General features: G+C 49.0%; 1 protein-coding gene across 3 annotated transcripts in view; it reads left to right on the top strand.

Annotated features, from left to right (window-relative positions):
- The window catches only part of GALNT2 (polypeptide N-acetylgalactosaminyltransferase 2), a 191,912-nt gene that overhangs the window by 136,422 nt on the left and 28,441 nt on the right, over positions 1–27,049 (top strand). For all 3 annotated transcript variants that reach the window (XM_058696103.1, XM_058696104.1, XM_058696101.1), the window contains exons 4-8: positions 18,939–19,037; positions 19,532–19,599; positions 19,817–19,882; positions 23,410–23,531; positions 26,008–26,095. In XM_058696103.1, the coding sequence (XP_058552086.1) occupies positions 18,939–19,037; positions 19,532–19,599; positions 19,817–19,882; positions 23,410–23,531; positions 26,008–26,095 (443 nt within the window). The remainder of the gene's footprint in view (positions 1–18,938; positions 19,038–19,531; positions 19,600–19,816; positions 19,883–23,409; positions 23,532–26,007; positions 26,096–27,049) is intronic.

The following is a 27,049-nucleotide window of genomic DNA, read 5'->3' on the forward strand; positions in this document are numbered from 1 at the left end:
GAAGGCATGTAGCAAAGATCTGAGGGAGGGACAAGGGAGTGCCATCTGGATCACAGGGAAAAGATTCCCTTTAGGGGACATGGCAAGGGAAAGTCCCCGAAGAGGGAGTGTGCCAGGCATATCCGGGTGGCAGGGAAGCCGGCGTGGCTGAGCAGGGGGAGGAGGAGGTGTGAGAGGGGTCAGGGCCCCTGGGAACCTGGGAGGCTTCTTGTAAGGACGCTGGGTATTCCTCTGAGAGAGGGGAGCCGCTGCAGGTTTTAGAGCAGAGGAACATCGTCTGAATTAGGTGTGCAAAGCGTCGGTCTTTTCAAGGTGGCTGTGTTAGGACCAGGCTTGTTTTGGGGGTGTGAGTGGGAGATGCGAGAACAGAAGCAGAGAAACCCCCGGAAGGGACGCTGACGTTGGCTCAGAGCCGTGGGTTAGCAGAAGAGCTGATGAGAAGTGGTTGGATTCTGGATGCATCTTAAAGGCAGAGTCGAGATGATGCTGAATGGCTGGGTGTGGAGGGCTGAAGGATGAGGCCAAGGACCTTGTCTCAACAGCCTGAAGAAGGGACTCACCCCTTCCCGAGGGGAGGAGCAGGAGGGCTAGCAGGTGCTGCTACCCACTGCCCAAGTTCAAATCCCAGTGTGCCTTCTGAGCTGCCCGACTTCGGCACAGCGCTGAGCCCCCTGCGCCAATTTCCTTAGGTATAAGTTGGGCATGCCATGGGGCCGCGGTGAGGAATGAGTGGGTTAACACTTGTACGCCCCTCAGCACGGTGACCTGCACACAGTAGGCGCTGCATGAGCGTCAGCCGTAGGTAGGGCAGCCTTGCTACAAAGCCCAGGAGGGAACTTTGCATCCAAGTGGAAGGCTCAAGTGGGCAGTGGAGATACGTGAAAATCTAGAATTCAGGGCACAAGCCTGCATAGAGGCCAGACATTTGGGATTTGGAAACAGTTCAACGTGGTCTTTAAAACCATTCCGTTATCCATCCCTGAATGTGCGTCATTAAGCACGGAGAGATTTCTGATCGCCACAATGGCTTCCGCGTTAGCAGGTTTGTTCTCCACGGCGTTTTCCCCCTTTATGGTGATTGTTGTATTTCCTCCGGTATCCACGCTGTGACCCTTGCAGCCAACACCTTTTTATGGCTGGCAATTCCTTTTTATGTTCTCTTACACTAAGTGCAAAGGCCAAGGTGCTGCCTGTTCTTGATGTTGATGTGCAGGTACCGTGTGTGGAACCTGGAACGGCCCCCGTATGTTGTCGGGAGCTAGAGGAAAGCCTGTCTGATTCTGGTTGTCGAACGTGGGACTGTGAACCATCCACGGGGCTTGGAGTGCCTCTCTGTTCTCCTGGCATGCCTTCCAAGTGAACTCCTTCTCTCCTTGCCTCTCAGTCCAGTCCCTGGCTTCTCCCCCTCAGCATTACTGCACGTGCTGGGGCGCCTGAGTGGCTCGGTCCGTTGAGCGTCCAACTTTGGGTCAGGTCATGATCTCGCGGTTCGTGAGTTCGGGCCCCACATCGGGCTCGCTGCTCTCACCCTGTCACTGCAGAGCCTCCTTCAGATCCTCTGTCCCCCTCTCTCTCTGTCCCTCTCCCACTTGCACTGTCCCCTAAAGGAAGGAAGGAAGGAAGGAAGGAAGGAAGGAAGGAAGGAAGGAAGGAAAGAAGGAAGGAAGGGAAGAAGGGAGGGAGGGAGGGAGGGAGGAAGGAAGGAAGGAAGGAAGGAAGGAAGGAAGGAAGGAAGGAAGAAAAAGGAAGGAAGAAAAAGGAAGGAAGGAAGGAAGGGAAGAAGGGAGGAAGGGAGGGAGGGAGGAAGGAAGGAAGGAAGGAAGGAAGGAAGGAAGGAAGGAAGGAAGGAAGAGGAAGGAAGGAAGGAAGGAAGGAAGGAAGGAAGGAAGGAAGGAAGGAAGGAAGGAAGAATTATTGCAAGTATTCCCTTGTTCCAGAGCTGCCCATAGTCTTTCTTCAGGTATTTTATTAGGAAGCTTCTCGGGGACAGACTGTCTGTAATTATACGAGTCCCCAGTCCCTCACTTAAACTCCTGAGGAATTCTTTTTTTTTTTTTTTTTTTTTTTTCCACTCCGGACAGATATCGCAGTACATACATTTCACGGTTTTATTACATGAGATCCTTAATTCTGGGGCAATACCTTGCAATTAAGCGCCAGTATTTTTTGCAGGAAAACTTTAATGAACATTCACACGAAGCAAGATGAATAAAGATGACAGGCAGCAGTCCAGGTCAGGTTTTCCTGCCAAATGAATGCACGTGGGCCCAGGTCTTGCCACCAGATAGGATAGGAGGGTTTTTGTTGTTGTTGTTGTCATTGTTGTACAGAGCGCCAAATTTCGGAGTTGTAAATTAGGGATTATGGGGTCCTGCTAGGTAGACAGAGAAGAGTGGCAAAGTAAATGTCATTCTGCTGCCACATGATGCGTAGCTAGTCCTGGAGGGTCAGAGCCTCATCCTCTGTTACCACAGCTCGAGATTAAGACCACCCAAGTTACCAGATGTATGAGCTCTGGTATGTTCCGTGGGATAGGAGAGGCCGTAGTGGGGAGTAGAGATGCCAGGAGTCGTCTTCAGCCAACTCGGCCTCCTGGAAGGCTTCTGGAGTCACCTGGAGGTGACCCTGGAGATTAGCACCTAATACGTAGCTCTTGGTATATTCACCTGGATCTCCCTTGGCGGCTGCTTTTATGAAATAACTCCGCTGGCACTGTCGGCTCTAGAATCTCACTTGTAAAGAGGTGTCCACCTCGCCTGGGTGGCTCAGGCGGTTAAGAGTCTGACTTGGGCTCAGGTCCTGATTTCGGAACACCTCGTGAGTTCAAGCCCCGCATCGGGCTCGGAGCCTGGAGCCTGCTTCGGATTCTGTGTCTCCCTCTGCCTCTGCCCCTCCCCCTCCCCTGCTCATGCTCTGTCTCTGTCTCTGTCTCTCTCAAAAAATAAACATTAAAAATTTAAGAAAAAAAAAAGAGGTGTCCACCAGTGCTCGGTGGTGTCATCCTCGGAACACATCTTTGTCACAGCCTTCTGAGGGGAAGACAACCCCAGGATCTGTCCAGTCTGGGGTGTAAGCAGTACGAGCCCCAAGGAGCCCAGGGTCAGACACGGATGTTGGTGCTGGTGGTGGTGGTGGTGACGCCCCCTCCTGTTGTTGGCAAACTGCCTCTTAAGCAAATAGTAGCTCAAAATCTCTGCAGTCTGTCCCTGTGCCGTCTACACCGCAGCGATCCCCACCAGAAGATCTGCTCTGCCTTGCGTAGGACAGCTCGTATCAGACCCTCCCAAAAGACACCCAGTTTCTTAAACAGTTTTCTTTTTCTTTCGTTAATAGCTATTAAAAAGCAGATACGTGTTTGTTTGTTGTATAGCCCACCCTCCAAAAAAGGAAATCACACCAGAGGGTTAAAAGGAATTAACCTTATCAAAAAAACCTCAGTAGACTGGAATAAGCATTAGCATTCTTGGAAGTGACCTTCCTCATGTGTCTCTTACATCCCCTGATAGCGAGGTGCATGTAATTATATAAAAATACGATACTATATTTGCTGTTTGGCATCCTGCTTTTTTTCACTCAGTGATCCATAGGAAACATATTAAATATAGCTTTCATTTCTCGTGGCTTTATGTATTCCGTTTTATGTTTATGTGGCTAATTCTCTGGGGACGGAAGTGGGGATTGTTTCTTTTCATTTTTAATGCCAGCAGTGTTGGGGGTGCGTATATTTGAACAACCTTTTTTGCCCCCTCACTTGAAAGGAAGTCCTGTCTTAAATGTCAGTGTATTACTCGGTTCTGAGAATCTAGCAGAATGTCTCCCATATATTGCTGAGTTTGGCTACTACTTTATTTTAGGTTTTGGATTAAGATCCGTAATTGAAATTATCTGTGGTTTCCCCCTCGCTCTCCCCTTCTCCCTTCCTCCCTTCCCTTCATCTGGTTTTGGCTTCGTGTTTCAGCTAACTTTGTAAAATGAATTTTAGAACAACTGTCTTTTTTAAAAAGATGCTTAAGAAAAACTTATTTACAAAGGAATTGTTTCTTGAAATTCACCTATAAAAGTCATCTGAACCTAGAACTGTTTTTGCTTGATTGAAAGTAGTCCTTTGATGACTTTTTAAAATGCTTCCTTGGATGTTGACATATGGTAGGTTTATCTATGTTGTACTTGAATTAATTTTGATAATTTATATCTTCCCAGAAGATCATAAGCTTCACTTCTCAAACTTATTGGCATAGTGTTGTGTGCATATGCACTTAAATTTCCTTTTTGTTTAGAAATGCCTGGGGTTTGTCTCTCTGGAGTTGTTTTTTGTTTTTTGGTTGTTTTTTTTTTCCTTATGCCTCTTCTTTGCCTTTTACTCTTTCTTCCTTTACATCCTTTAGGAACCAAGTGCTTGGATTTTATATAAATTCTAATATCTGTTTATCTAGCTATTTATATTTTATATTTTTATATAAATTTATATTTGAATTAAGTATATATAATATTTTATATATTTATATTTTATATAGCTATTTATATTTGTATTTTATATTATCTATTTATATTTTCTTCCCTCTGCTTTCCTCCCCCCCGCCTACTTTTTAAATGACCAAAGTGTTATTTCTCACTCTTCTGGAATTCTTTTGGTTTCTTTTTTAATACCACGCGTATTTCTGAGAGAGTTTCAAAATTGTAAGAAATCGATGTGGGTTTTTTTTTTTTTCTTTTCTTTTCTTTTTGAAGAAATCACCAGTAGTGGTCATTTGACTTGGCAGATACTGGGGGGGGGGGGGGGGGGGCTTTATTTGTGGCATGAGATTGGTGTCAGCAGTGGCAACTCTGTGCAGTTGTGTTTTTTGTTCCCTGACAGCACTTTTTAGGCGTTTATTCATGTCATTCCTGCAACGGCTCTGAAGTCGGTGCTCCTCCGGGTCCTGTGATTTCATACGTGAAGAAACAGAATCCACAAGGTTGCATAACTCAGGGTTGCTGGAGTCTATAAACAACTGCAGCCTGACTCCGGAGGCTACGTTCTTCACTTCTCATTTCTATAAATATCTCATGGGTTGTTGTTGTTGTGTGTGGGTTTGTTTTTTTTTTTTGTTTTTTTTTTTTTGTTTTTTTTTTTTAAGGCCAGTCGTATCTCTAATTGTTTCAAAGTTCAAAATGTACGTGTTCAACCAACAGGATTAATTGCATTCAGAATCCCTTGATCTTTATCGTCTACTTGATAGGTTCTATGAGTTTCTGCTTGTTTGCTTTTTTCTAAGAGTATTTGCTTGATACGTTTGAAGACAGTGATTCGGAGCCTAGAAATTGTATATTCATGATGGATTATACCTTTATTAACATAAAATTACCCTCTGGCGTTTCACCTGATGTTTTTCTGTTTTGCCACGTGTTTTATTTTTTTATAAAGTTAATCTCTTGATTTTGCGTATTCTTGATATATTTTTGCCTTCCTTCCGTGTCGGTGTCCTGTTGATTAAGGTTGGTCTTTTCTAAGCAACCCTAGCACTGTATTTTTATTTTTAGGCCAACCTGATGGTCTAATAGAACACTTTGCCATTTTCACGGTAGATCTGTTCTCTGATGTTTTATGTCATTCTGGGTTTTTTGTTGTTGTTGTTGTTTTTTCTATGCATGTTTTTGCCACCGTTTTCTTTCTTCTATTCAGTGGAAAATGCTTGACTTTGCTGGTCTTTTTGTTTTGTCGGTTGTTTTTCCCCCTACATGGAAAGTTGTTTCCTACATGGGAGTCAACTAGTTGCCGCTTTACGTGTTTATAAAAGTTCAACGGGGCGCCTGGGTGGCTGAATCGGTTCAGCCTCCAGCTCTTGATCTCAGCTCAGGTCTTGATCTCAGGTGGAAGTTCAGGCTCTGCGATGGGTGTGCAGCCTACTTAAAAAAGTTCAACAAAACCACTGAAATTAAAGGAGCTTTGGTTTATGCCAAGAATGAAACCGTATGTATCTTCAGGTCAGGAACTAATATGCTTTTACTTTCTCCCACTCATTTTCTGATTGGCTTGATTTATCTGGAATTTGACACAGATTATTGTCAACGTGGTTTTGTACAATCACTTAATAAAATTCTATTTTACATAACGATCTTTTAAGCAATTTTTATTTGCATAACCATATTTATATAAGCCTGTTAGACGCTAATGCTGAAGTCGTTTTCATGCATCCTACCATATCAGGCCGTAAGTGGAGTCTTGGTTTTATGTATTTATTTTTTATTTATTTATTTTAAAGTAGATCTTCAAATATGTTTTCAGGCAGCTCAGATAACTGAAATGCTTTGTGGGCTTGCTCACCCGAGAATTACTTTCCACTCCGTTTGTATTCGCATGGTAAATTCACAATGCATAGAATTCTAGTGGGACGTCTTATTTTGAAACTCTGTGTATGTTGTTTCATTGTTTTCTGTTAGTGTTGTCACCAAGAAGTCCAAAGCCCTTCTGCTTATGTTATGTATCGTGTCATATCAGTTGGGGTACTTTAAGCAAAAAAGACAGTTTATTAAATTATTTAAGAAGTGTGGGGGTGACCCTCTAAGGCTTCGGGTAGACTGAGAACTTTCTGATTTCCTCACCACCGTATTCAGTATTTTTTCAGCGCCATCCTTTTTGCCTTCTGATTATAAAAAGGCTGCCATAGCTCCATGCATCATGATCACTTTGAAGGCAGGAAGTAAAGGGGTCAGAAGTGGTCTTTCCTTCCGCAGCTTATTACTTTTCTGGAAGTCTGCCCAGCAGACCTTCTGTTACAGTCCATGGGCCAGAACTAAGTCACGGCTATTTGTGACCATGACCGAGGCGGGGAAAAACAAGTTTGTCTTGGGCCAATCAGGACTTGCCTCAAGGACTTGGCAATTCATCCCAAACAAAATCTGTCCAAAAGGAGCAAGAGAGGGTGATCTCTGCATTTCCAGGAAGCATGTACCCCCCTCGTTCAGGTGTGCCGAGAAGACATCCCACGGATCGGTAGCCTCAGCAAGACTGAGGCTCTGCATCCACGTAGTAACTGTCAGTGCCCAGATAGGTCACATAACCTTATCATTCTTCACCATAGCAGACCATTCTGTCACCAACTAGAAGCTGATGTTTCTTCCCCAAGATTCCAGAAATTGCTGTTAACGTTTGACACAAGCAAACAAATCATCCGGACGTTGGTTGGAAAAAATGTGAACAAGCCATGCCGAGACAGACAGACGCTGGGTGTTCCGTTCTGTTCTCTACGTGGAACGCCGATAGGCCAGGACCAAGGGAGCAGTTGGAATCGGGAACCTGCTACGTCAGGGTTACGTTCTTAGGCTTGTCCAGTGGCCTGACTGAGCTGTCTGCCTTGGGCTTTGTGAGAGGATGGATCTTGATTTTGCTTATTCTTGATATATTTTTGCCTTCCTTCCGTGTGCCTGATTCCTAGCGTCGTTATCCGAGCAGTCGATCTTTGTTCCAGCAGTCAACAGCGTGGAGCAGTTGACGGTATCTTTGAAAAGGGCGGTCCCTTCAGACGGCACCCTTGACAGGACGTAGCTTTCTCCTGCCAAGTTTCGGAGGTCAGACCGCGGCTCAGTGGCCACCCGCAGTCCATTATTTGGCCCGAGTGTTGCAGTGACGGCTGAAAGAGAAAGACACAGGGACGAAAAGAAAGCCAACTGCTCGAAGAATCCCTAAGAGGGCGCACTCCTAAGGATTAGCCGCTTCGAGACTGTGGGGAGCAGATAAAAATAGAAGCATGTCTCTTCGCAGAGCAGTGAAGATAAAAACTAAATCCTTGGCAGCTTGGAAACCGGAGTTCACGTATCAGGGAGGAAGGTGGCGGCCATTGGGAACAGAGGTGGTGGAATTGAGCCGATCAGTGGGTTCCTCATGTCCCGGGGGGACAGACCAGGGGCGAGAAATGGAACACGTGGTTCTTAGTGTCTCGTAAGCGGCGTGGGCTTCTATCCCGAGAGGACAGCGTCTTCCGTGGCATCAGGAAGAAGGATCGTTTCAAGTCCTGCGCTTTTCTGCCTCTGAGCTGCCTCCGCCCGATCGGTGGGCAGGAGGTTGATGGCTCGAGTGCTCTCGGACACTTGATGAAGTTCAGATGGCTTCGTCCAGGGCTGTTATTTTCTCAGCTTGCAACGGCTCTTGACTCCTGAAGAAGCGTTCAGTTACCATTTAGTGTCTGTAAAACCGGAGGCAGTAAAGGGCAGATGACGCCCTCTGAATGAAAGAATAGTTGGGTTCCATCAGACGGCGTGCTTGCTGAAGGCGGCCAGGGGAACCCTGAGGTCCCCCCGGCTCGGGAGGAGAGCACTCGTGTGCATCCGGGCGGCCCTTCCTATAGCCGGTGCTGAGCCTGGAGTGTTTGGTGCGTGAAGAGTGTGTGTTCGTGCGTGGCCTCCGCCCGCCCCGGGCATGTGTGCGCTCTCACCTCTGGAACCCTTGCCTTTCCGGGGCGTCTAGAGGACTCCACGGGGAGTGTGGGAGATCAGATCGGCTTGAGCTTCTGGCGTCACAGCGAGGATAAATATTTTGTCTTAGAACATGCTCCCTTTCGCAATGCGGTACGGAATACGAGAACCTGTGGGAGGCGAGGGGGCTGTTTTAGACTCGTAATTTCAAAGCGAGACAGACCCATGGTGATTAATGGGGCTTATTCAAATCTCCTGCCAACTAGATTTTTAAGAGGCTTAATTTCAGATGAGTTCTGTAGAGGTTTTCAAATGTCTTAGGATTTGGTTCTCTTCCGCTTTAAAAGACCTCTGTAGACTAAGCTCTCTAGCTATTAGGACTGACCAGAAATTAGTTGATTAGGTGGAATATTATGCCGTTATCACTGTTTGGAGGAGTACTAAGAGTGTGTTTTAATTAAATGAACATTATACGAGAGGTCTTTAGCTTGCTTCTTTTTTTTTCTTCTTCTGCCTTTTCAATTTTTTCTTCTGTCCCATTTCTAATACCCATTCTACCCCATGGTCTGTCCAACCTTCCTAGAACTCCGTAGCGAAACGCACCGTGAACATGGCCACGGGAGGCTGATCTCCGTGGGTGGCCAGAGAGGAAGTGCCTGGGGGTGAAGGATGCACCCACCTAGTCTGGCCTGTAAATGTTCCTCATGCTCTGAAGGTAGAGGGACAACGATCGGTTCCAAGGCCCGCCCACCTCTTGTTGTGAGTCCAGATCTGAGGTGTGGGCCGGATCTCGATCCACAGGGCCCAGATGCGTTGGAGCCTTATTCCAAAGCCTCACACCTGACCCTCTAAGTGTCGGGCTTCTCGCCTTGGCCGGAGTGTGAGGAACACAGCACAGGCAGGGTCCTTACGTGATGGACACGGGGACTCGGGTCGAGGTGGAGGGGGAATGGGAAACCACAGTCCTCTAGAGAAGTGGTTTTTTAGCCTCTGTGCCCTGTGGTCCGTATCAGAATTCCATGGATAATTCCAGAGCTCCTCAGATGAGTCTAGTTACAGCTCCATAGTAGAGGACCATTGTCGCTCAGTCTTCTGCAAACTTTCCTAAAATGAGGCCTGAGAACAGCCTGCATCGGCATCACTTGGGGAAGAGGGAGTTTCTGAAATCAGATTCTCAGGCATCACTCAGACTTACTCGGGTGGGCAGGGCCAAGGCATCTACTTTTCAATAGGCTCTTGTGGGGGGGGGGGGGGGGGCGCCTGGGTGGCTCAGTCGGTTAAGCGTCCGACCCTTGGTTTCGGCTCAGGTCATGACCTCATGGTTCCTGAGATTGAGCCCCGGATTGGGCTCTGAGATGACACCTCAGAGCCCGCTTGGGATTCTCTCTCTCTCTCTGTCTGTCTCAAAAATGAATATAAACATTTATAAAAGAAATGGTCCCTTCTGAGAGTCTGACACTAACCATCTGGGCTCTGTGGCTCCCACGGGGACAAATAGACCCACCCTGTTTTCCCTTTGGAATGGAAATCGTGGAAGTGTGGTCTCTGTGGGTGAGAGCAAGGGGACAAATGTGTGTTCAGGGCCTGTTTGGGGTCACCTGCTGTTGACAGCCTTCCTCCCAGTGGCCTTTGTGTTAACCTCCCCCCCCTCCCCCCCCCCCCCATACTCCATACACAAGCAGAGAGCAAAGGGGCTGGGAAGTGACAGGATCTGTTTTCATCTATGTCAGGGTTTCTGAAACATCGGGGCTTTGCTGTCTGAGCCTGACCCTCACACAGCTTCTCCTGCTTTGTCTCCCCGGCCCCACAGGTGTGCGAGGGGGCCGGCACACTTTCAGACGCTGGGTCTGCTGGAGAGACTGGGGTCAGAGCAGTCCCCAGGGTGGCCCTGTCTCCCCCGGGGCCCGGCCCTCGTTGTGTACCTTGGCAGAGGATGAAGACCTGTTCCCCGCGGCTCCTTCCCCGAGTTAAACAGCCAGTCATTCCGAAACCTAAGGCCACCTCTCCCCACGTCACCCCGCCCTGCTCTTGGCTGAGCACAGAACTGCCTTTGTCTCTCCGTCTAGAGAATTTGACTGGATTTGAAGCCACCTGTTTGTTGCATAGGCTAACCCCGGCCCACTCTGTGACCTTGGAAGGTGGAAGAAGACAGGGTAAAAAAACCTCAACAGTGGAAGGAAGGACATAATGCAGGAAAAAGAAAAAAAATTTTTTTTTCAATATATGAAATTTATTGTCAAAATGGTTTCCATACAACACCCAGTGCTCATGCCAACAGGTGCCCTCCTCAATACCCATCACCCACCCTCCCCTCCCTCCCACCCCCCCATCAACCCTCAGTTTGTTCTCAGTTTTTAAGAGTCTCTTATGCTTTGGCTCTCTCCCACTCTAACCTCTTTTTTTTTTTTTTCCTTCCCCTCCTCCATGGGTTTCTGTTAAGTTTCTCAGGATCCACATAAGAGTGAAACCATATGGTATCCGTCTTTCTCTGTATGGCTTATTTCACTTAACATCACACTCTCCAGTTCCATCCACGTTGCCACAAAGGGCCATATTTCGTTCTTTCTCATTGCCATGTAGTACTCCATTGGGAAAAAGAAAAATTTAATGAACTAGAAAGACGTACACAAAAAAATAGGATCATGTAAAACTTGATCTTCAAAAAATAGAAATCTCCAAGAATACTGATTAACCAAAATAAAGAAAAACCATGATAAAATAGTATTGGGGAAAATAGCACAGTCATTATTATTAACACAGTAGAGCTTGTAATGACCATAAGAAAATTGTAAGTACACTTTTATGGAAATAAATGCGACTCACATGGAATGGTTTTTTAGGAACATGGAAATTACCAGAATCACTCCAGAAATTAAAAATATGAATAAATACAAGCCATGAAAGACCGTCTGGGCAATGAAAAGTTTGCCTTCCCCACATTGACGGCTCAGGTGGGTTTACATACACCACAGACTAGTTTAAAGAATAGAAAAAGAGGGAAGCTATCGTGCATGCTTTCGTGAGGGCAGGAGAATCTTGCTAGAGATTGGAAAAGGAAAGTATAAGAACAGAAACTTGCAGACCAGTCACAGTTACGTTATTGATTCAAAAGATCTCAACCAAATACTAGCAAGTGTAACACAGCTCTATTTAAAAAAACTCATGGCCAGTTAGAGTTTATTTTAGGAAAAGAGGATTGAGCAACAGAAAACTATATTAATACAATTTACCACCTCAATGCAGTAAAGAAGAAAGGCTATATGATCATCTTTAATAGATGGAAGAGAAAAAAAATCAGCAAAATATAACACTTACAAGGGAATTTCCTTAACCTAATTAAAGGTAGTCTATAAAACATCTCCAGGAAGCATTCTGCTTAATGATGAAATTCTGGGGGCGTGGGAGTGTCTCCGTCAGTTAAGAATCCAACTCTCGATCTCGGCTCAGGTCATGATCTTATCGAGCCCCATGTTGGGCTCCGTGCTGGGCGTGGAACCTGCTTGGGATCCTCTCTCTCTCTCTCTCTCTCTCTCTCTCTCTCTTTCTCTCTCCCTCTTCCTCTCTCCCTCCCTCCCTCTCCCTCTCCCTCTCTCCATCCCTCCTTCCCTCTGCCCCTCTCCCCTACTCGCACTCTCTCTCAAAAAAAAAGAAAGAAAGAAATCTAATTGTGAGCACATTAAAGATGAGATGGAGGTAAGGATGTTTTCTAGCCCCCCCCCCTTTTTAAATCGCATATTATGTTGTAGGTCATAGAACCAGTGCCTTATTAAGACAAGAAATGTAAGATTTGTAAGAAATGGAAAGAAAAAAACAAAATGTGGATGAATTGATTAGTGGAAAATCCAAGAGAACCTGTAAACGGTTTATTGCCTCTCCTCCTGCTCGTGTACTCTCTCTCTCAAAGTAAATAAATAAACTTCTAAAAAAAATATTTATAAAACAAAAGAACTAAGGAGTTCAGTGAGGTTGCTCAGTACTGCGGCCACGTGCAAAACTGAGCAGCAGCACTGGCCTGTTAGAAGATGGGAAAATAGATCCCACTGTGTATAGCGAGCATAATGTAGGGGTAACTAGGAATAAATTCAACAAAAGATGTGCACAACTTTTCTGGAGAAAACTAGCAAAGTACAAAACACAATTGAAGGGGGGGGTGCCTGGCTGGCCTAGTTGGTGGAGTGTGCAGCTCTTGATCATGGGGTCGTGAGTTCGAGCCCCAGTTGGGCGTAGAGATTACTTAAAAAAAAAAAAAAAACTGAAGGGCAAAAAAAAAAAAAAAAAAAACCAAACCCACTCAGTATTATAAAGATACTGATTCTCTTCAAATTAATCTGTGAATTCAGTACAGTGTCCTATGGTGCTTTCTCTCATGGCACTTCAAGAACTGATCTTTAAATTCATAAGGAAAGGCAGATGGCCTCGAATAGCCAATAAAGTATCTTGAATGAAGAACTACACATCGTAGGCAGCCTGCCTTGTCGGAGGCGAAGACTTACCTCCAGTTAAGGCAGCATGGCGCGAATGCAAGGTTACATGAACAGAGCAGAAATGGAACCAGCAGTAGACGTCTGCATATAAAAAATGCAATGTGACAGCAGTGACATTCCAAACCAGGGGTGAAGTAATGAGCTGTTAAGCAGTACTGAGACACAAATCATCCGTGTAGAAAAAATGAGATCACTTAGTCCTACCATTCATAAAAATATATACGGGCAATTAGAGAATGTAAATGTGAAACGTATTTGTAAAAGTTTTAAAACATCCAGGGATGCCTGGACGGCTCAGTCGGTTGAGCGTACAGCTGGTTGGTTTTGGCTCAGGTCATGATCTCACGGTTCGCGGGTTCGAGCCCCGCATTAGGCTCTGTGCTGATCGTGCAGAGCCTGCTTGGGATTCTCTCTCTCTCTCTCTCTCTTTCTCTCTCTCTCTCTCAAATAAAATAAATGAATAAAAGTTAAAACATCTGAAAGAAAACCTACAAAGAATATATTAATGACCTTAGGTCATCAGAACGTTACCCCAGGGCCACAGTTTGAAAAGTCCGACTTAAGACACGTGTTTGACAGAAGACATCGCGAACAAAATTAAAGGATCTGCCACAGACTTGGGAAAGGTTTCTACAGTGCATCTGGCCGACAGAAGGATGACGTCCAGAAGATCTAAATTCCTGTCATCAAGTAGTAATGAGGTAATAAAAATTGGAACCCCGAACAGCTGTTTCGTACCAGCCTGCCTAGCCAAATAAAAACACTCTGGCGATACCAAGGGGCGGGAAGACCGTGGAGCCACATGAACTCGGGTCCTTGGGAGCAGGAGCGAAACTGGTAACAGCCATTATAGAGAGCAGTTGACTGTCTCACGTTCAGTTGAAGAGGGACATCCATCTGTGACTGGCCACTTGTGGGGACCTAATGGCCGAGAAGCTTTATATAAGAAGACCGCATCCACTACTGTGTCATTGCTGACAGGGAGAAGTCAGCCAGCAGCAGGGAAGGGATGAGGCGTGGCGTTGGCCCGCAGTGGAAAGCCTTAGAGCGGTGAGCGTGAAATACCAAGATTTACTAAAGCCGAGCGGGGGGCGCACGGGTGCTTGTATGTTGCGGTCCGGATCGTAGGTGTGAAGTTCTCCGCACACACACGATGCGGGTGCTGGTGCTGAGGAGGCCTGGGGAAAAGGCGGCATCTGCCCCTCTTCCCAAGAGGCCCCGGCGAGTGCATCGTGGTCCAAGGCTGGACCCTTGGCTTTGCAAACCCAGGAACGGAAGCTTCGCTCCCCCCACCCTTCCGCTTCGCTTTGTTTCACTGTCCGCAAACCAGAGCCGGCTTTGTCTCTCAGAGGCGGACTCGAACTGCGCTCACAGATTGAAGGAACCCAGGATGCCAGCTTCACAATTTATACAGAGAAATGCATACGACAGCAACCAGAACGTCGAACGTGACCGTGGCCTTGCCTCAGCCGGGTGTTTTTTTCCCCTTGAGCTGCTCCCCGGGAAGCAGAGACGCGGCTGGAAGGCGGCTGGGGGGCCACACAGTAAGGTCTGGGCTGCAGAAACTAATCATTCAAGGCTCCCGTTGCCGGGAAATTTCCACCTACTCCAGAATCCCGACTTGTGATCAGGTCACGGGCTGTGTGTCGAATGCTCAGGGTCCTGGGGTCTGCACATCCCCCTTGCGGGACCGGCTGGAAGTGCCCTACTGGCTTCACAGAGGGGCCAAGCGGCCTCTGAGTGCCGGGCACCCAGAAGATGCCTTCATGAGCTTGACGTGGCTTTTAACCTTGCTTTATTCTTTTGAAGGGTATACATATCCCATCTCCTCCATGATAGACACCCGTCTTTATGCTAACATCGAATAATGCTTAATTACTACTTTAATTGCTAAATTAACTACTCATCGATCAAGTTGCTCGGTATTTTCCTTACAAAATCTGAGTTGAACAGGCGTTTCGGGGAGATGGAACTTACTCACCCAGTGTGTCTTCATTCCCGTGACCCTCCTTTTTGGCCATCATGCCCATCTCAGAATAAGCGTGACCTTGCTCTGCACCTTGTAGAGGTTCTAGAACTCTCTCTCTTACCGAAGCCTGTTTTTCCATCCCCCTACCATTCTATCCACTGCGCTTTTCATGGAGACCTGGGAACCCTTCTCCCACCGAGTGACCACACTGTCCTCCCGTAGACCATCGTGTGTGCTTGTCTGTCCCATGCCCATCACGTCGGCCTCAACTCCAAGGTACTAGAGAAAACTCCACGCTAAGCTCCCCGCACCGATGACACACAGCCACCAAACACCTGTTATTAACCCTGCATTACAATTAGTGACCTTTCCCCTTTTCGGAGTTTTTTTTTTTTCATAGGTTTTTATTCGGTTCTCCCGACAACCATGCAAGATTACGAGGGCCATCTTCACAGATGACACAGTCAGTGACCAAGGTTACCGCAGGCCCTTTGCAGAAATACGAGATCAGCTGGGTGACAGTGAGCAGGGTGTGCTGGGGGCGGCATAGAAAACATCCCTTATTATTCGTCCGCATTATTACCCAGAGCCCCTAGCGTCCCAGCGCATTTGGTTCTTTGAGCAACTTTGTGACCAGCCCCAAATATGACACCTGCATCAGAGACGAGTCTGTCCCCGAGACAAATCCCCTCATCCCCCTGAAGGGCTCAGGAACACAGTGTCATTGAGATGGGCCATTTTTCTCATTTCCAGCCAATCACGAGTTCAGATCATGATAGCCATGTGGTCTCAGAGAAGTATGAAACTAAATTAAGCATTTAAAAAAAACCAAAACACAACTTCTGTCTCCAGTTTTTCACATGTCCGTTTGACCAGACAGGAAGTTACCAGAATGACCAGTTTAGTAGCAGACCCGTGGAGACTCCAGCGAGCTCCAGTCCTCGGCGCCTGACCCAGAGCCCCGTGTCGTGTCCTCGGCCTCGCACCGCTTCCAGCTTGCATCAGCTGGAGGCCAGGACTGGCCGCACACTCTTCCTGCGCTGACTTGAAGTAATCTGCAGTTTGTATTCCTTTCCCAAAGAACGCTCAAGTATGAACGTGCCCCCCGGCAGCCAGCTCCCCTGGTGATCTTCGAAATCGGGCCGCCTTTCGCTGGCTCCGGAGTAGTGAAGACTGCTTGGCAAGGATGGGACTCTAAATGCAAGATTGATTCCGTTTCTATTTAAAGAAATTCTTCACTCCCTGCCACCCGTCCCCGCCTCCACTTCTCTTGGCTCAGCGCGAGGAGTTCGGATCTGAATTCATCCACATCCATACACACATCCACTCTGAACTCATGGTGGGGAGGGGGGTAAGATATTTCTCCGTTTTTGCTTGTTAGCCCTCTGCCTTGGAAAATGGGATACCTGGGGGCGCCTGGGTGGCTCAGCCGGTTAAGCGTCCGACCCTTGATTTCGACTCAGGTCCTGATCTCACAGTCCGAGAGCTTGAGCCCCATTGCCGGGCTCTGCGTTGACAGTGTGGAACCTGCTTGGGATTCTCTCTCTCTCTCTCTCTCTCTCTCTCTCTCTCTCTCTCTCTCTCTCTCTCTCTCTCAAAAATAAATAAGTAAAATAACCTTTAAAAAAATAACGGGATGCCTCTTGGACAAAAAATAAGTGGTGCCTTATGGACACGTAGAAGAGTTTTAATAAAATAATGTGCCTGCAGCAGCCCTTTTGGGTCCTGAAACATGTGAGACTTCCCAGCGCTCACGGAGAATGAGGCTCCCGCGGAGAACAGCAAACTGGGAGAATAGGACGTGATCAGATTGGTTAAGTGGACTGTGATTTGGGCATGAAAAATGCTTCCCAGTTTTAATCCTCGCGTGGCCGCGTCGCCTGCTCGGTAAGTCAGGGCGCAACCTGCTTAGCTCAGCACCTCACGCTGTGTTAGGTGGGACCTCACTGGAGAGGGTATTACCCTCCTAACGCGAGTTCTTGCTCATTAGCATTACGGATGGAGTTCTGGGGAACAGCACTCGTCGGTAATTTGTTTACAGCTGAACCTGGCATCCACCAGTTGGCTTCCTTCCTTCCTTCGGCCAACAATTAGCTAATTCTTGAAATGGAAAGAAAAGGAAAAACAACAAAACCAGCCTGTCTATCTACTTGTCATTAAGGACTTAGCTGTCGGGAGCCGTAACGAGGTCCGCTATTAATTCCAGAATGCATTTCCCGTCCCTCCCCCCCCCCCCCCCCCCCCCCCCCCCCCCCCCCGCCTCCAAACACATGACCAGTATATTATGCAGCGTCCTCGTGAGTAATTAAAACCAGGCTCTCCAGATCAACCAAAATAAACAAAGGAAGCCCATTTTGCGATTCTGGACCTCATTGCTTTTTAATTGCACCGCTTTTCTGCTCCTTTGCCAAATTTGCTTCTCTGAGGTCGTCTTTCCCAGTCATGGAAATTTAGTGTGAACGCTTCGGTCCTTCACTGCTTACACGCTTTCAGCCATGGCTGGGCACCAGAGATTTTGTTTGTTTGTTTCTAACCCGACTCCCTTTCCCACTGATTGGCCATTTAAGATAGACCCCTTTAATTCTGGAAGCCCATCGCTCAACAGCTGTGGTAGCCTACGTGAAGAGCTAACAGGGAAAAACAGGGTTTGTCAAATGCACTGGCCTCACGGAAGGTTGTGCAGCTATCGCAGAGGCCGGGGTGGAGGGACCGCGTTGGGGGCCACCTGACAGGTTCCTACCCTCCTGCAGGCTCATGGCACAACCGTTTCACCCTTCGGGCCTGGGGTGTTAACACGGCTGGTCAAAGAGCACCTGGGTGGCTCAGTCGGTTGAGCGTCCGACGGCAGCTCAGGTCGTGATCTTGCAGTTTGTGCGTTCGAGCCCCACATCGGGTCGACTGCCGTCAACCTGTCAGCACGGAGCCCGCTTCCGATCCTCTGTCCCCCCCCACCCTCTGTCTGTGCCTCCCCCACTTGCACGCTTCCACACACAAAAAAGATGTTGAGAACTGTTTCCGTTTCCCTCAGGGCAAAGATGCTTTCCTGTCTTCCCAGCCTTTTTTTTTCCAAGCGGGTTATCAGTGGTCCCATCATTTTGGTAACTGCCCGAATGTTGCCGGCGGTCCTGACAGGCTGTGAGCCCACCCCAGATGTATTGCTCTCTCTCTCTGGAACCATCACCTTTATGCTGGCGTGTTCTGTGCTCTCCAAGTCCGCGGAGCCTGCCCTGAAGGGTCCCTGAAGACGACTTGTGCTGAGCCGGCTCTACCTTGATGGGTCGTTTCTGTCTCTAGCATCTTTGACCTAGAGCTGCCGGGGTCCCGTTTTTTAACACAGCCATCCTGTGTCCTTGCGGTCTTTGTCTGTGGAGGCCAGACCCGAGACGTGACTCATTTCGATCTGTCCGGAGCTTCTCCGTGGTCCCTGGATTCTCTCAGGATCCTTCACATCGCCTGTGAGAGCGGCCGGGCTCAGGTTCCCACGGGCCCGCCCCTCACCCCGCCCCAGCCTGCACCACTCCCGCCTACCTTGTTGGGACACAGGCTGGCAGGGTGACAGGCGTGTGTCCCTGCTGCCCTTGGCGGGGGAGGGGGGGGGTTGGGGGGGGGGGCGGCCGAGCAGTCAGGGGGACAGAGCCGGGTTCCAGATACAGCTTTGCCGAGAACCACAAGAGGCCCCACGTGCTTGCCGGAGAGATGAGAAAAGAACATCGACTCGCAGTCGGTTCCACCCCTCGGAAATAACCACTGTGAATTGTGAAAAGCACATCTCTAGAGGTGTATCTGCATGTGGGAAGAAATGGGACTTCCCTGTTTTAAAACACGCTTTTTTTTTTTTTCCTCTCTCAGCGTTAGAAAGATGTTCTCAATATGTTACTTTTCGCCGAAATCCTCTTTTAACGTGTAACTCCGGTTGTGTTTCTCTGCTTCCTTATGTCCTGTTGTCACTTTCTCTCAGAATAGGCCAGTCCCTCCTGCAGACAGCAGGTGCACCCGAGAACATCCATCCCGGCGCGTCTTCGGGCTCGTGCCCTCCAGGGCCTCTCCGAGGCTGGTCCAGGTGCGTTCAGAGGACGATGTCTCTCTTCCCTCAGGTGTCAGCGGAAGCAGTGGCGGGTGGACCTGCCAGCCACCAGCGTGGTGATCACGTTCCACAACGAAGCCAGGTCGGCCTTGCTGAGGACAGTGGTCAGGTAAGGGCAGGAGAGGCCACCCAGTGCCCACCTGCTGCACCATACGGGCGGTGGTCCCCGGCAAGGCTGCTGGACACGGCTTGCATCCCCGGCCTGCCAGGCCAGAGCTGTCTGCTGGGGGTTCAGACGGGTCACCTGACCGCAGCACAAGGAGTGGCTGATTGATGGCTTCTCCAGCCAAGGATTGGGACCGTCGCATGAGAATCCCCCACCCCAAGTGATACCCCTACAAGGCCTCCAAACTTTATTTTTTTTCTTTTTTTTTTTTTTAACGTTTATTTATTTTTGAGAGAGAGAGAGAGCACAAGCAGGGGAAGAGCAGAGAGAGAGGGAGACACAGAACCCGAGGCAGGCACCGGGCTCTGAGCTCCCAGCACAGAGCCCGACACGGGGCTCGAACTCACGAACCGTGAGATCATGACCTGAGCCGATGTCAGATGCTGCACCGACCGAGCCACCCAGGCGCCCCAACCTTTATCTTTCTGTTTCCTCAGCGTGCTTAAGAAAAGCCCGCCCCACCTCATAAAAGAGATCATCTTGGTGGATGACTACAGCAATGACCGTAAGTACCAAGACGGATTCCTGCCCCTTGCCTGGCCCTTCTCCTGGGCGCCGGCCTTCCTTAGTGCCCGAAAAGGTCAGAAATCTGGGCCGTGTAAAGAAGAGGTGCCTCTTTGATGCCCCAGGAGATCCGCCCACGGATGACTAGGAATCACAATACTTGAATACAGAGCCCTTGCAAACGAGGTTCCAAATTCTCTGCTTCTCTCTTTCCCTAGCTGAGGATGGGGCTCTCTTGGGGAAAATTGAGAAGGTGCGGGTTCTCAGAAATGATCGGCGAGAAGGTAAGACTCTTTTTCTTTTTCTTTTTTTTTTTTTTAAACTCTTTTTCTTAATTCAATTACCAAGACAGTTGAATGCTGACTTTTCCTGAGCCCGAAATGTTTCAGCTAAAAGAACAATTAACTTTCTAGTCTTCGTGTGTGTGTGTGTGTGTGTGTGTGTGTGTGTGTCTCTCTCTCTCTACGGGAGCCTCTTGGGAGCCTCTCTCAGCAAAGCCGAGGGAGGACATTCAAAGCTTAATTGAAATTGTTTGTATACTAGGGCAAGAGTTCAAATTACATTTTTATTTATGTATTTAGAAAATTGGCGTCTCTCTTCCTTTTACAACCCAGGAAGTCTTATCAGTCCCTGGAGTACCAGAGTTTAGAAGGAAAACAAAGATTTAGCAATGAGAAGTTTGGTGACGCCAGGCTCCCGGCATCTGGTAAAATAACGGATTCAAGTTTGACAGCCTGCTGAAGGTGAACCATCCCAAAAAGGGAGATGTTGCTGCAATTACATGCTTATTGGATTTTGCAAAGGCCAGCCGCAAAACCTGCGGTCAGTCTTGTCTGCCGGAGCTGGGCTTATCGAGTCCTCTTTATTGGCAGTTAGGAGAGAGACTCCAAAGGGTGAGGGGGGGGTGGGGGGAAGTATTACTTTGAAGTGTCCGGAAAGGAAGCTAAAACCACAATGCAATTAACATCCAGTGTATCGATGCTGCTTGAAGGGCTTAGTGGCTGGATTCTAGGCTCCTCCATGGTCCAGAGAACTCCTTCAGTGTAGGAAGACGGCACAGCTTTAAAACATGCTATCTTAGTTATTTGAGGATGACTCCGCTGATCCTGGAGTGGCGATTGTATTCTCTGATCAGCATATATACTCTTTCTTCTGGTTCCCGTACAGCCCGGTCAGAGCCAATCCGTGCAGCTTTTCTTAGCAGGAATTTCATCAGCGATAAAGTGATTGAGCCTATTAGGACAGTGCGATCAGCACCATGTTTTAACCAACCAAGATCATCGTTCCTCAGGTTCAAGATACATAAACAGTGGCACCAGCCCTGCCCTTGGGAAGCTCTATTTGCTGGACTCGCGTCTATCTCCCAAGCTTAGAATAAGCCAAAACCTTGAGGTCAAACCGAAGTCTTGCATTACATGGGCCCCCAAACAAACTGCATGATAACTTTTTGAATTGAAACCCAAAGTGCCTGCTAGCACAAGGAGGAAAAAAAAAAAAAAAAAAGAAAGAAAGAAAGAAAAAAGAAGAAGAAGAGGAGGAAAAGAAAGAAATTATTTTTCATGGTGGCATTTTATAACTGACAGATCACTTGCTGGCCTTGTCAGAGTTTAACCTTAGACATCAGTGCCTCTGAGTGCTTTAAGTTAGGATGTTCACTTGGGTAAGAACATGAGTTGATGCTTTGTTCTGGAAAGGGAGGGGGTGGGGCCGCTGTGGGAAGACAGAGTGTGGGAAGGAAACCTGTAAGCAAACGAAGCGGGTGGTACTGAGTGAGAAAAAGCACACACAGGAATGTATGTGTGTGCTTGGGTGTCCGTGTGTGCATGTATGTCTCCCATGTACTTGAACATCTATACATGTGCTTCGTAACGCTACTAGATGTCAGACAAAATCAGTTGCGTGAATAGTATGGCAGCGAAGGAACGGCCTTCGGTTTGTTTAGTGGGGGTTTTAATGTCCCAGTGACTTCATCTGGCTGCTTATTAGAATCGGCTGGGGAGCCTCAAAGATGACCCAGCCCTTCTAACTTGGTGGGAGCCCTGTGCCAAACTGTGAGTCCCCGTGGTGGTTACCGGCTGAAATCTCAGTTCTCTCTGCCTTCTGGTTATTTCTTTTCACGGACTCCGCGGGGTCTCCCTTGTGCCTGAAGTTCAGGAGTCAGCCGAGGATTTTTGAGGAGGTTATCTCCAGATTTGGGACGAACGAACCTCCTTTCCGGGATCTCCTCCTTTCAGTTTCTAGCCCCTCTCGAAACCCTGAACTCTGTCCTCTGACACCTCCAGCCAAAAAGGCTGTGTCGCAGCGGGTCGTAGCGTAACCTCGGGAGAAACACCACACACCCCTGGGCTTCACTCCCTGTGATTTTCTCCTTTCAGGGACTGAATCCCCTCCAGTTTCTGCCTGCTTCTCACTGCTGTCTGGCCCTTTCCGATTCTTGCTTTTTCTCTTTTGGTCAGAGTTTATAACTCTTCTCTGAGCAAGAGCTTGTCTAATACAAGCTAAGACTCTTGACTTTGCAATTACCAGAACTAGAAGCCTTTATCTTTTTTCCCCCTCCCATAGCATGCAGATCTAGAAGAATCATTGAAAACCCATTTTGACTACTCTGTATAAAGGAACTTGAAAACACTGTCCTCACGGGTCGTGAATAGTCACATCATCTTCATATACAGTTGTGCCCCCTTATCCACAGGAATACGTTCTAAGACCCCCCAGTGGACGCCTAAAACCACGGATAGTAAGGGACCCTGAATAAACTTTTTCCCTATACATGCGTATCTCCAGCAAGGTGTAAGTTATAAATTAGGCAGAGTAAGAGATAAACCATAATAACTAATAATAAAATGGAACATTTATAACTATACTGTTTAAAAGTTACACGAATGTGGTCTCTCTCTCTCAAAATATCTTATCGTTCCGTCCTCACCCTTCTTGTGATGATGTGAGGTGATAAAATGCCCCCGTGATAAGATGAAGGGAGGGGGATGACACAGACTTGTGACCTAACGTTAGGCTACTGCTGACCTTCTGATGATATGTCAGAAGGAGGATCCCCTGGCTTCCAGACCTCCGTTGATCACAGGTACCTGAAATTGTGAAATGCACAACCACAGGTGATCATGACAGGGGACGCTGCGGAAGGCCTGGCATACGCAGCAAAAGCCACTTATGGCCGCGTCATCCAGTGACAGAGATACAACTTGTGATAAGACTTGGTGTGATAGTAAAAAATCTGTATTATTAACAGACCACAGTACGTAAACTGTGGAAATTTGACCTGTCGTGGAACTAATTTTCTGTAAAACCTGGTCAGCCGGGATTTGCCACCGATGTTCTTTGGCTGTGGTAGGTCTTGGACAGGCAGAGCTATTTGCAGCACCCTGAGCGTTACGCCATCGCCATTAAAATCGGTACCACCAGCGCCTGAAGGTGTCTGGGTAACAACACCTCCCTTGCCCCAGTTAAGGAGAAAACTGTTGCTGCGTCAGAAGAAGGTAGTCGGAAAAGTTCCACGGTTCAGTTGCTTGATAAAGGAGACTTCAGGTTCTTAAGGGCCTGACTCAGAGGGCAGTCGTTCTAAGAAAGTTGCCTTCCTCGTCCTCCAATGAACTTAGGAACAGAGATCCTGACAGCAGCCTGTCTTGGTAACCACGGGGCAGGATTGATCCTGCCCCCCAACTCTGTACTAGACTGTGCCCGGCAAGGGGGCCACAGAGCCGTGGGGGGCGGCGGGGGGATGTCAATGCTGTATGTGCTGTCTTGTTGCCTTCTTCTCAGATACTCTGATGCGCTTTTGAAATCACTTCCGCAGGCCTGATGCGCTCACGGGTCCGGGGGGCCGATGCGGCCCAGGCCAAGGTCCTGACGTTCCTGGACAGCCACTGTGAGTGCAACGAGCACTGGCTGGAGCCCCTCCTGGAGAGGGTGGCTGAGGTGAGGCCCGGGGCTCGTGCTGGGCTCCTCCCGCGTGCTGGAAAGGGGAGGGGGGGGAAGCGTGCCTCTGGCACAACCGCTCCAAGAGTATTCCGTTCACTGTAGGAATCTTATCACTGGAGAGAAAATCACTTTGATGAGTCGGAGGCGAGGAGCGGCGGAGGCTGGCGAGAGCCTGATCAGTTTCCCACGGTCCCTTTCCTCTTAGGAGGGTCTGCCTTCTCTCTGAGCTCAGGAGGGGCCGAGCGCTGAGGACAGCGCCCGGCGTCCAGCAAGTGCACTCGGAGTGGCTGATGCCATCGCTGCCTCCAGAGGGCCGGGAGGGCAGGCTGGCCACCTCCAGCCATGCTGCTCGCCGACGAGCCCAGCCTGCCGGCTCGTGGCGGAACGGGGTGCCCGTGAGCGCACAGTTGACCGTTAGAGGCTGTCAGGGTGCCCCGGGGCGCAATTTGTGTACCTCTGTCTCTAGACACGTCATCACTGGTATTACCTTCGGCCTTTTGTCATTTCGCTTGCCTTTTGCTTGCTTTCCTGACTTTTCTTTTCTCCATACTGAGAAAGGGTTTCTTTGGGGTGATAAAGCAAACCTAACGAAAGTACTGGAGAAATCGGAAACGAACAAGTGAGGCCTTTTACGAGTCATGCGTGACACGGGTAGCTGAGGGGCACTAAATCATGAAATACTCAATAACCACAAGCTACCAGTGATGATGATGCTATGACGGTATTGATGATCTTGACTCCGTGTCCCAGTTATCAGTGATGCTACGATATTCGGGACTGTTCACCGAGCGCTAACTATGTGTTAGATAAATTACGTATTGACCCCATTTGCCCCACGAGGAACCTGGGGGTTAACGTGTTTAATAACACATCCAGAATTCATGCAGGAGACCCAGCCAGGGGTGCAAAGCAGTTTCTCCTGCATCCCCTCTCACTGAGCCCTCTTACACCTATACACTCACCTAGCCGAGAGAAGAACCCTCTGGAATCCCGTCCTCTCCAGGCCCGTTCTCACACAACCAGACTCCTCCCTGGTCGCGGAGGACACGGCCACAGCCAAGATATTAGCGTGTGTGGAGACCGCAGGCTTCTGCCATCAAACTGTCAGAATTCCTTCAAATACTCTCTCCTCAAGTAAGGACAGAAGGAGTGGAAAATTGCAACTCTCACCAATTCCAGTCCTATCAGAAGAGGCCAAGGGGCGCCTGGGGGGCTCAACCAGTTGAGCGTTTGACTCTGGATTTCGGCTCCGGCCGCAATCTCACGGTTTGTGGGTTTGAGCCCCGTGCTGAGCTCTGCGCTGACAGTTCGGAGCCTGCTTGGGATTCTCTCTCTCTCCTTCTTGCTCTGTCCCTCTCTTGCTCATGCTCTCTCTCTCTCTCTCTCTCTCTCTCTCTCTCAAAATAAACTAAAAAAAAATAAAAAAAAGAAGTCAAAACAAAAGAAGTGGACTGAGAAGGAGAGCAAATTATGCTATTTGGTGCCTATCCCCAGGTCCGGACCGAGCCAGGCAAGGGAAGACTTGATTCTCCCTTCTCGGCGCACGGGGTCTTGTGTCCCGTAAACTCGCTCCTGGGTGATGTCAGAACTTTATACTGTTCTTTTATGTGTTCCTCTGATGTATTAGGCTCTTAGCTCTGCTGATTCTGTTACCAATTTGTTTTTCGAAGTCTTTCCCCTGGTTAACACGGGTTCTGTAAATGGCTAGAGGACAGCACTTCCTCTTCCGTTAACTAGCCGCGTGGGGCAGTGCCTGTCCCCAGCATCAAGCATCTCGTTTGAAAGAGGGCAGGAAGGTTAAAAGGCCTTATGTTCACAAACTCTTACCAGAATAATAACCGCGGCATAAAGAAATGCCTCCATCTAAGGGAAAAAATGTTCTTGTTTGATAGAAATCACAGGTAAGACCTGCGTAGAGTCTGGAATTCTCTAGCCGACTTGGCTTCTGTTCTGCCGGAATAATACTCGGTAACTCTGCTCATGCCCTAGCGTTGCCGTGTGGGTGTCTCAGCCGGGAGTCCACTCCCAAGGCCGCGGCTCACAGTTCTGATGTTTCAGTGCAGCTGAGCTTAGATTCTGTCAGGATGAAAGCAGCCCTGTGGTCGGCGTTTTGACATCTGGGAAAACGGAAGAGCGCGCTGGGGACCCTGGTGCGGTCCCTTCCTCCAGCCGGGGCAGCAAACGCCTGAGGCACCCCGTGCCCACGGCTGCCTCCTCTCAGGGAGTGATTCTCTCTGCCCGCTCACCCTCGACCTTGCTCGGCACAGAATAGGGCCCGTCCACGGGACGGCTGAGGGCAGGGCGCGCGCGTTGGATGGGGGGCCCCAAGGTCCCCTGGAGCACAGCGTGGTTAGCGATGGCAGGCGGTGGGTTTCACTGAAACTGCCTGCCACAAATGCCTGCCTTTTGTGGGGTGGGATCCTTTGTTTTGTGTGTGATACCTACTCCTGTCTTTTGTTCATTTGTGTTTCAGGACAGGACTCGGGTCGTGTCCCCCATCATCGACGTCATCAATATGGACAACTTTCAGTACGTGGGGGCATCCGCTGACCTGAAAGGCGGTAAGCACGGCTCCTGGTCCCCCCCCCCCCCCCCCCCCGCCTCACTCTTGCTCTCTGTGTGGCGTCTGATCGCTGCTCCTTCTCAGCGTCTCGAGTGACAGTGACCGCAGCTTTCACGCTGCCGGTGCACGCGCCGCGAGCAAAGGGTGTCTCTGTGCTCGACAAGTGGGATCTCCTAAAGAGAGTGAAAAATAGCCTTATTTCCCTTAGAGGACTTCCTGTGTTTCCTGTTCTTCTCTTATCTCGTTGGCCTTCTGTGGCTGTTATGACACGTGTGGCTCAGTACACACGACTGGTGTCATTTTTAATCGGAAGATTAAGCCTTCCCAGGTCGGAGTCTGGGATGAGGATCCGCCAGAGCTGACAGGCCGTGTGCGGTGAGCATCAGAGCTCAGCATCGGGCCTGGCTTTGCCTCGCCTGTGACGCCAGCTCCTCTGACAGCGACAGCCTGCCTCTCCCTGGTGGCAGAGCCATCCAGGTCACCTGCCCTGCCGCCCGGGTCACCTGGGTCATCCCCAATTCCCGCTGACCACCCAAGCCCGCTCGTCACCAAGTCCTGCCGATTTTACCCCTTCGCGTGGCTTGGTTGCAGGTCCCCCCCTACACCCCACCCCACCCCCACCCTCCCGCCGACCATTCACATCCTGCTTCACTTTCGGGTCACCTCAAGTGTAAGTGGCCACACCAGCTTCCTGTTGATCCTCATAGCCTCCGGATGTGTTCTGTCACACCCAGCCCCCCTGGGGCCCCGTTGGTGACTTTTCTCGTGCTCTTCACGTTCCCAGAAATTATCACAGGCCCCAGAGAACCCCTGTTCGACTATACCGTGCTGGCTGCATGTATCGGCATTTGCTGGGTTAGAAATTCAAGCCGAGTACTTGTTAAAACACGAGGCGATGCAAATATACATCCAGTTGTCCATCAGAGTGCTGATCTCGTACGTCCTACAGCTT

Source organism: Neofelis nebulosa, chromosome 13, assembly GCF_028018385.1.
Source record: "Neofelis nebulosa isolate mNeoNeb1 chromosome 13, mNeoNeb1.pri, whole genome shotgun sequence".
Lineage (NCBI taxonomy): Eukaryota > Metazoa > Chordata > Mammalia > Carnivora > Felidae > Neofelis > Neofelis nebulosa.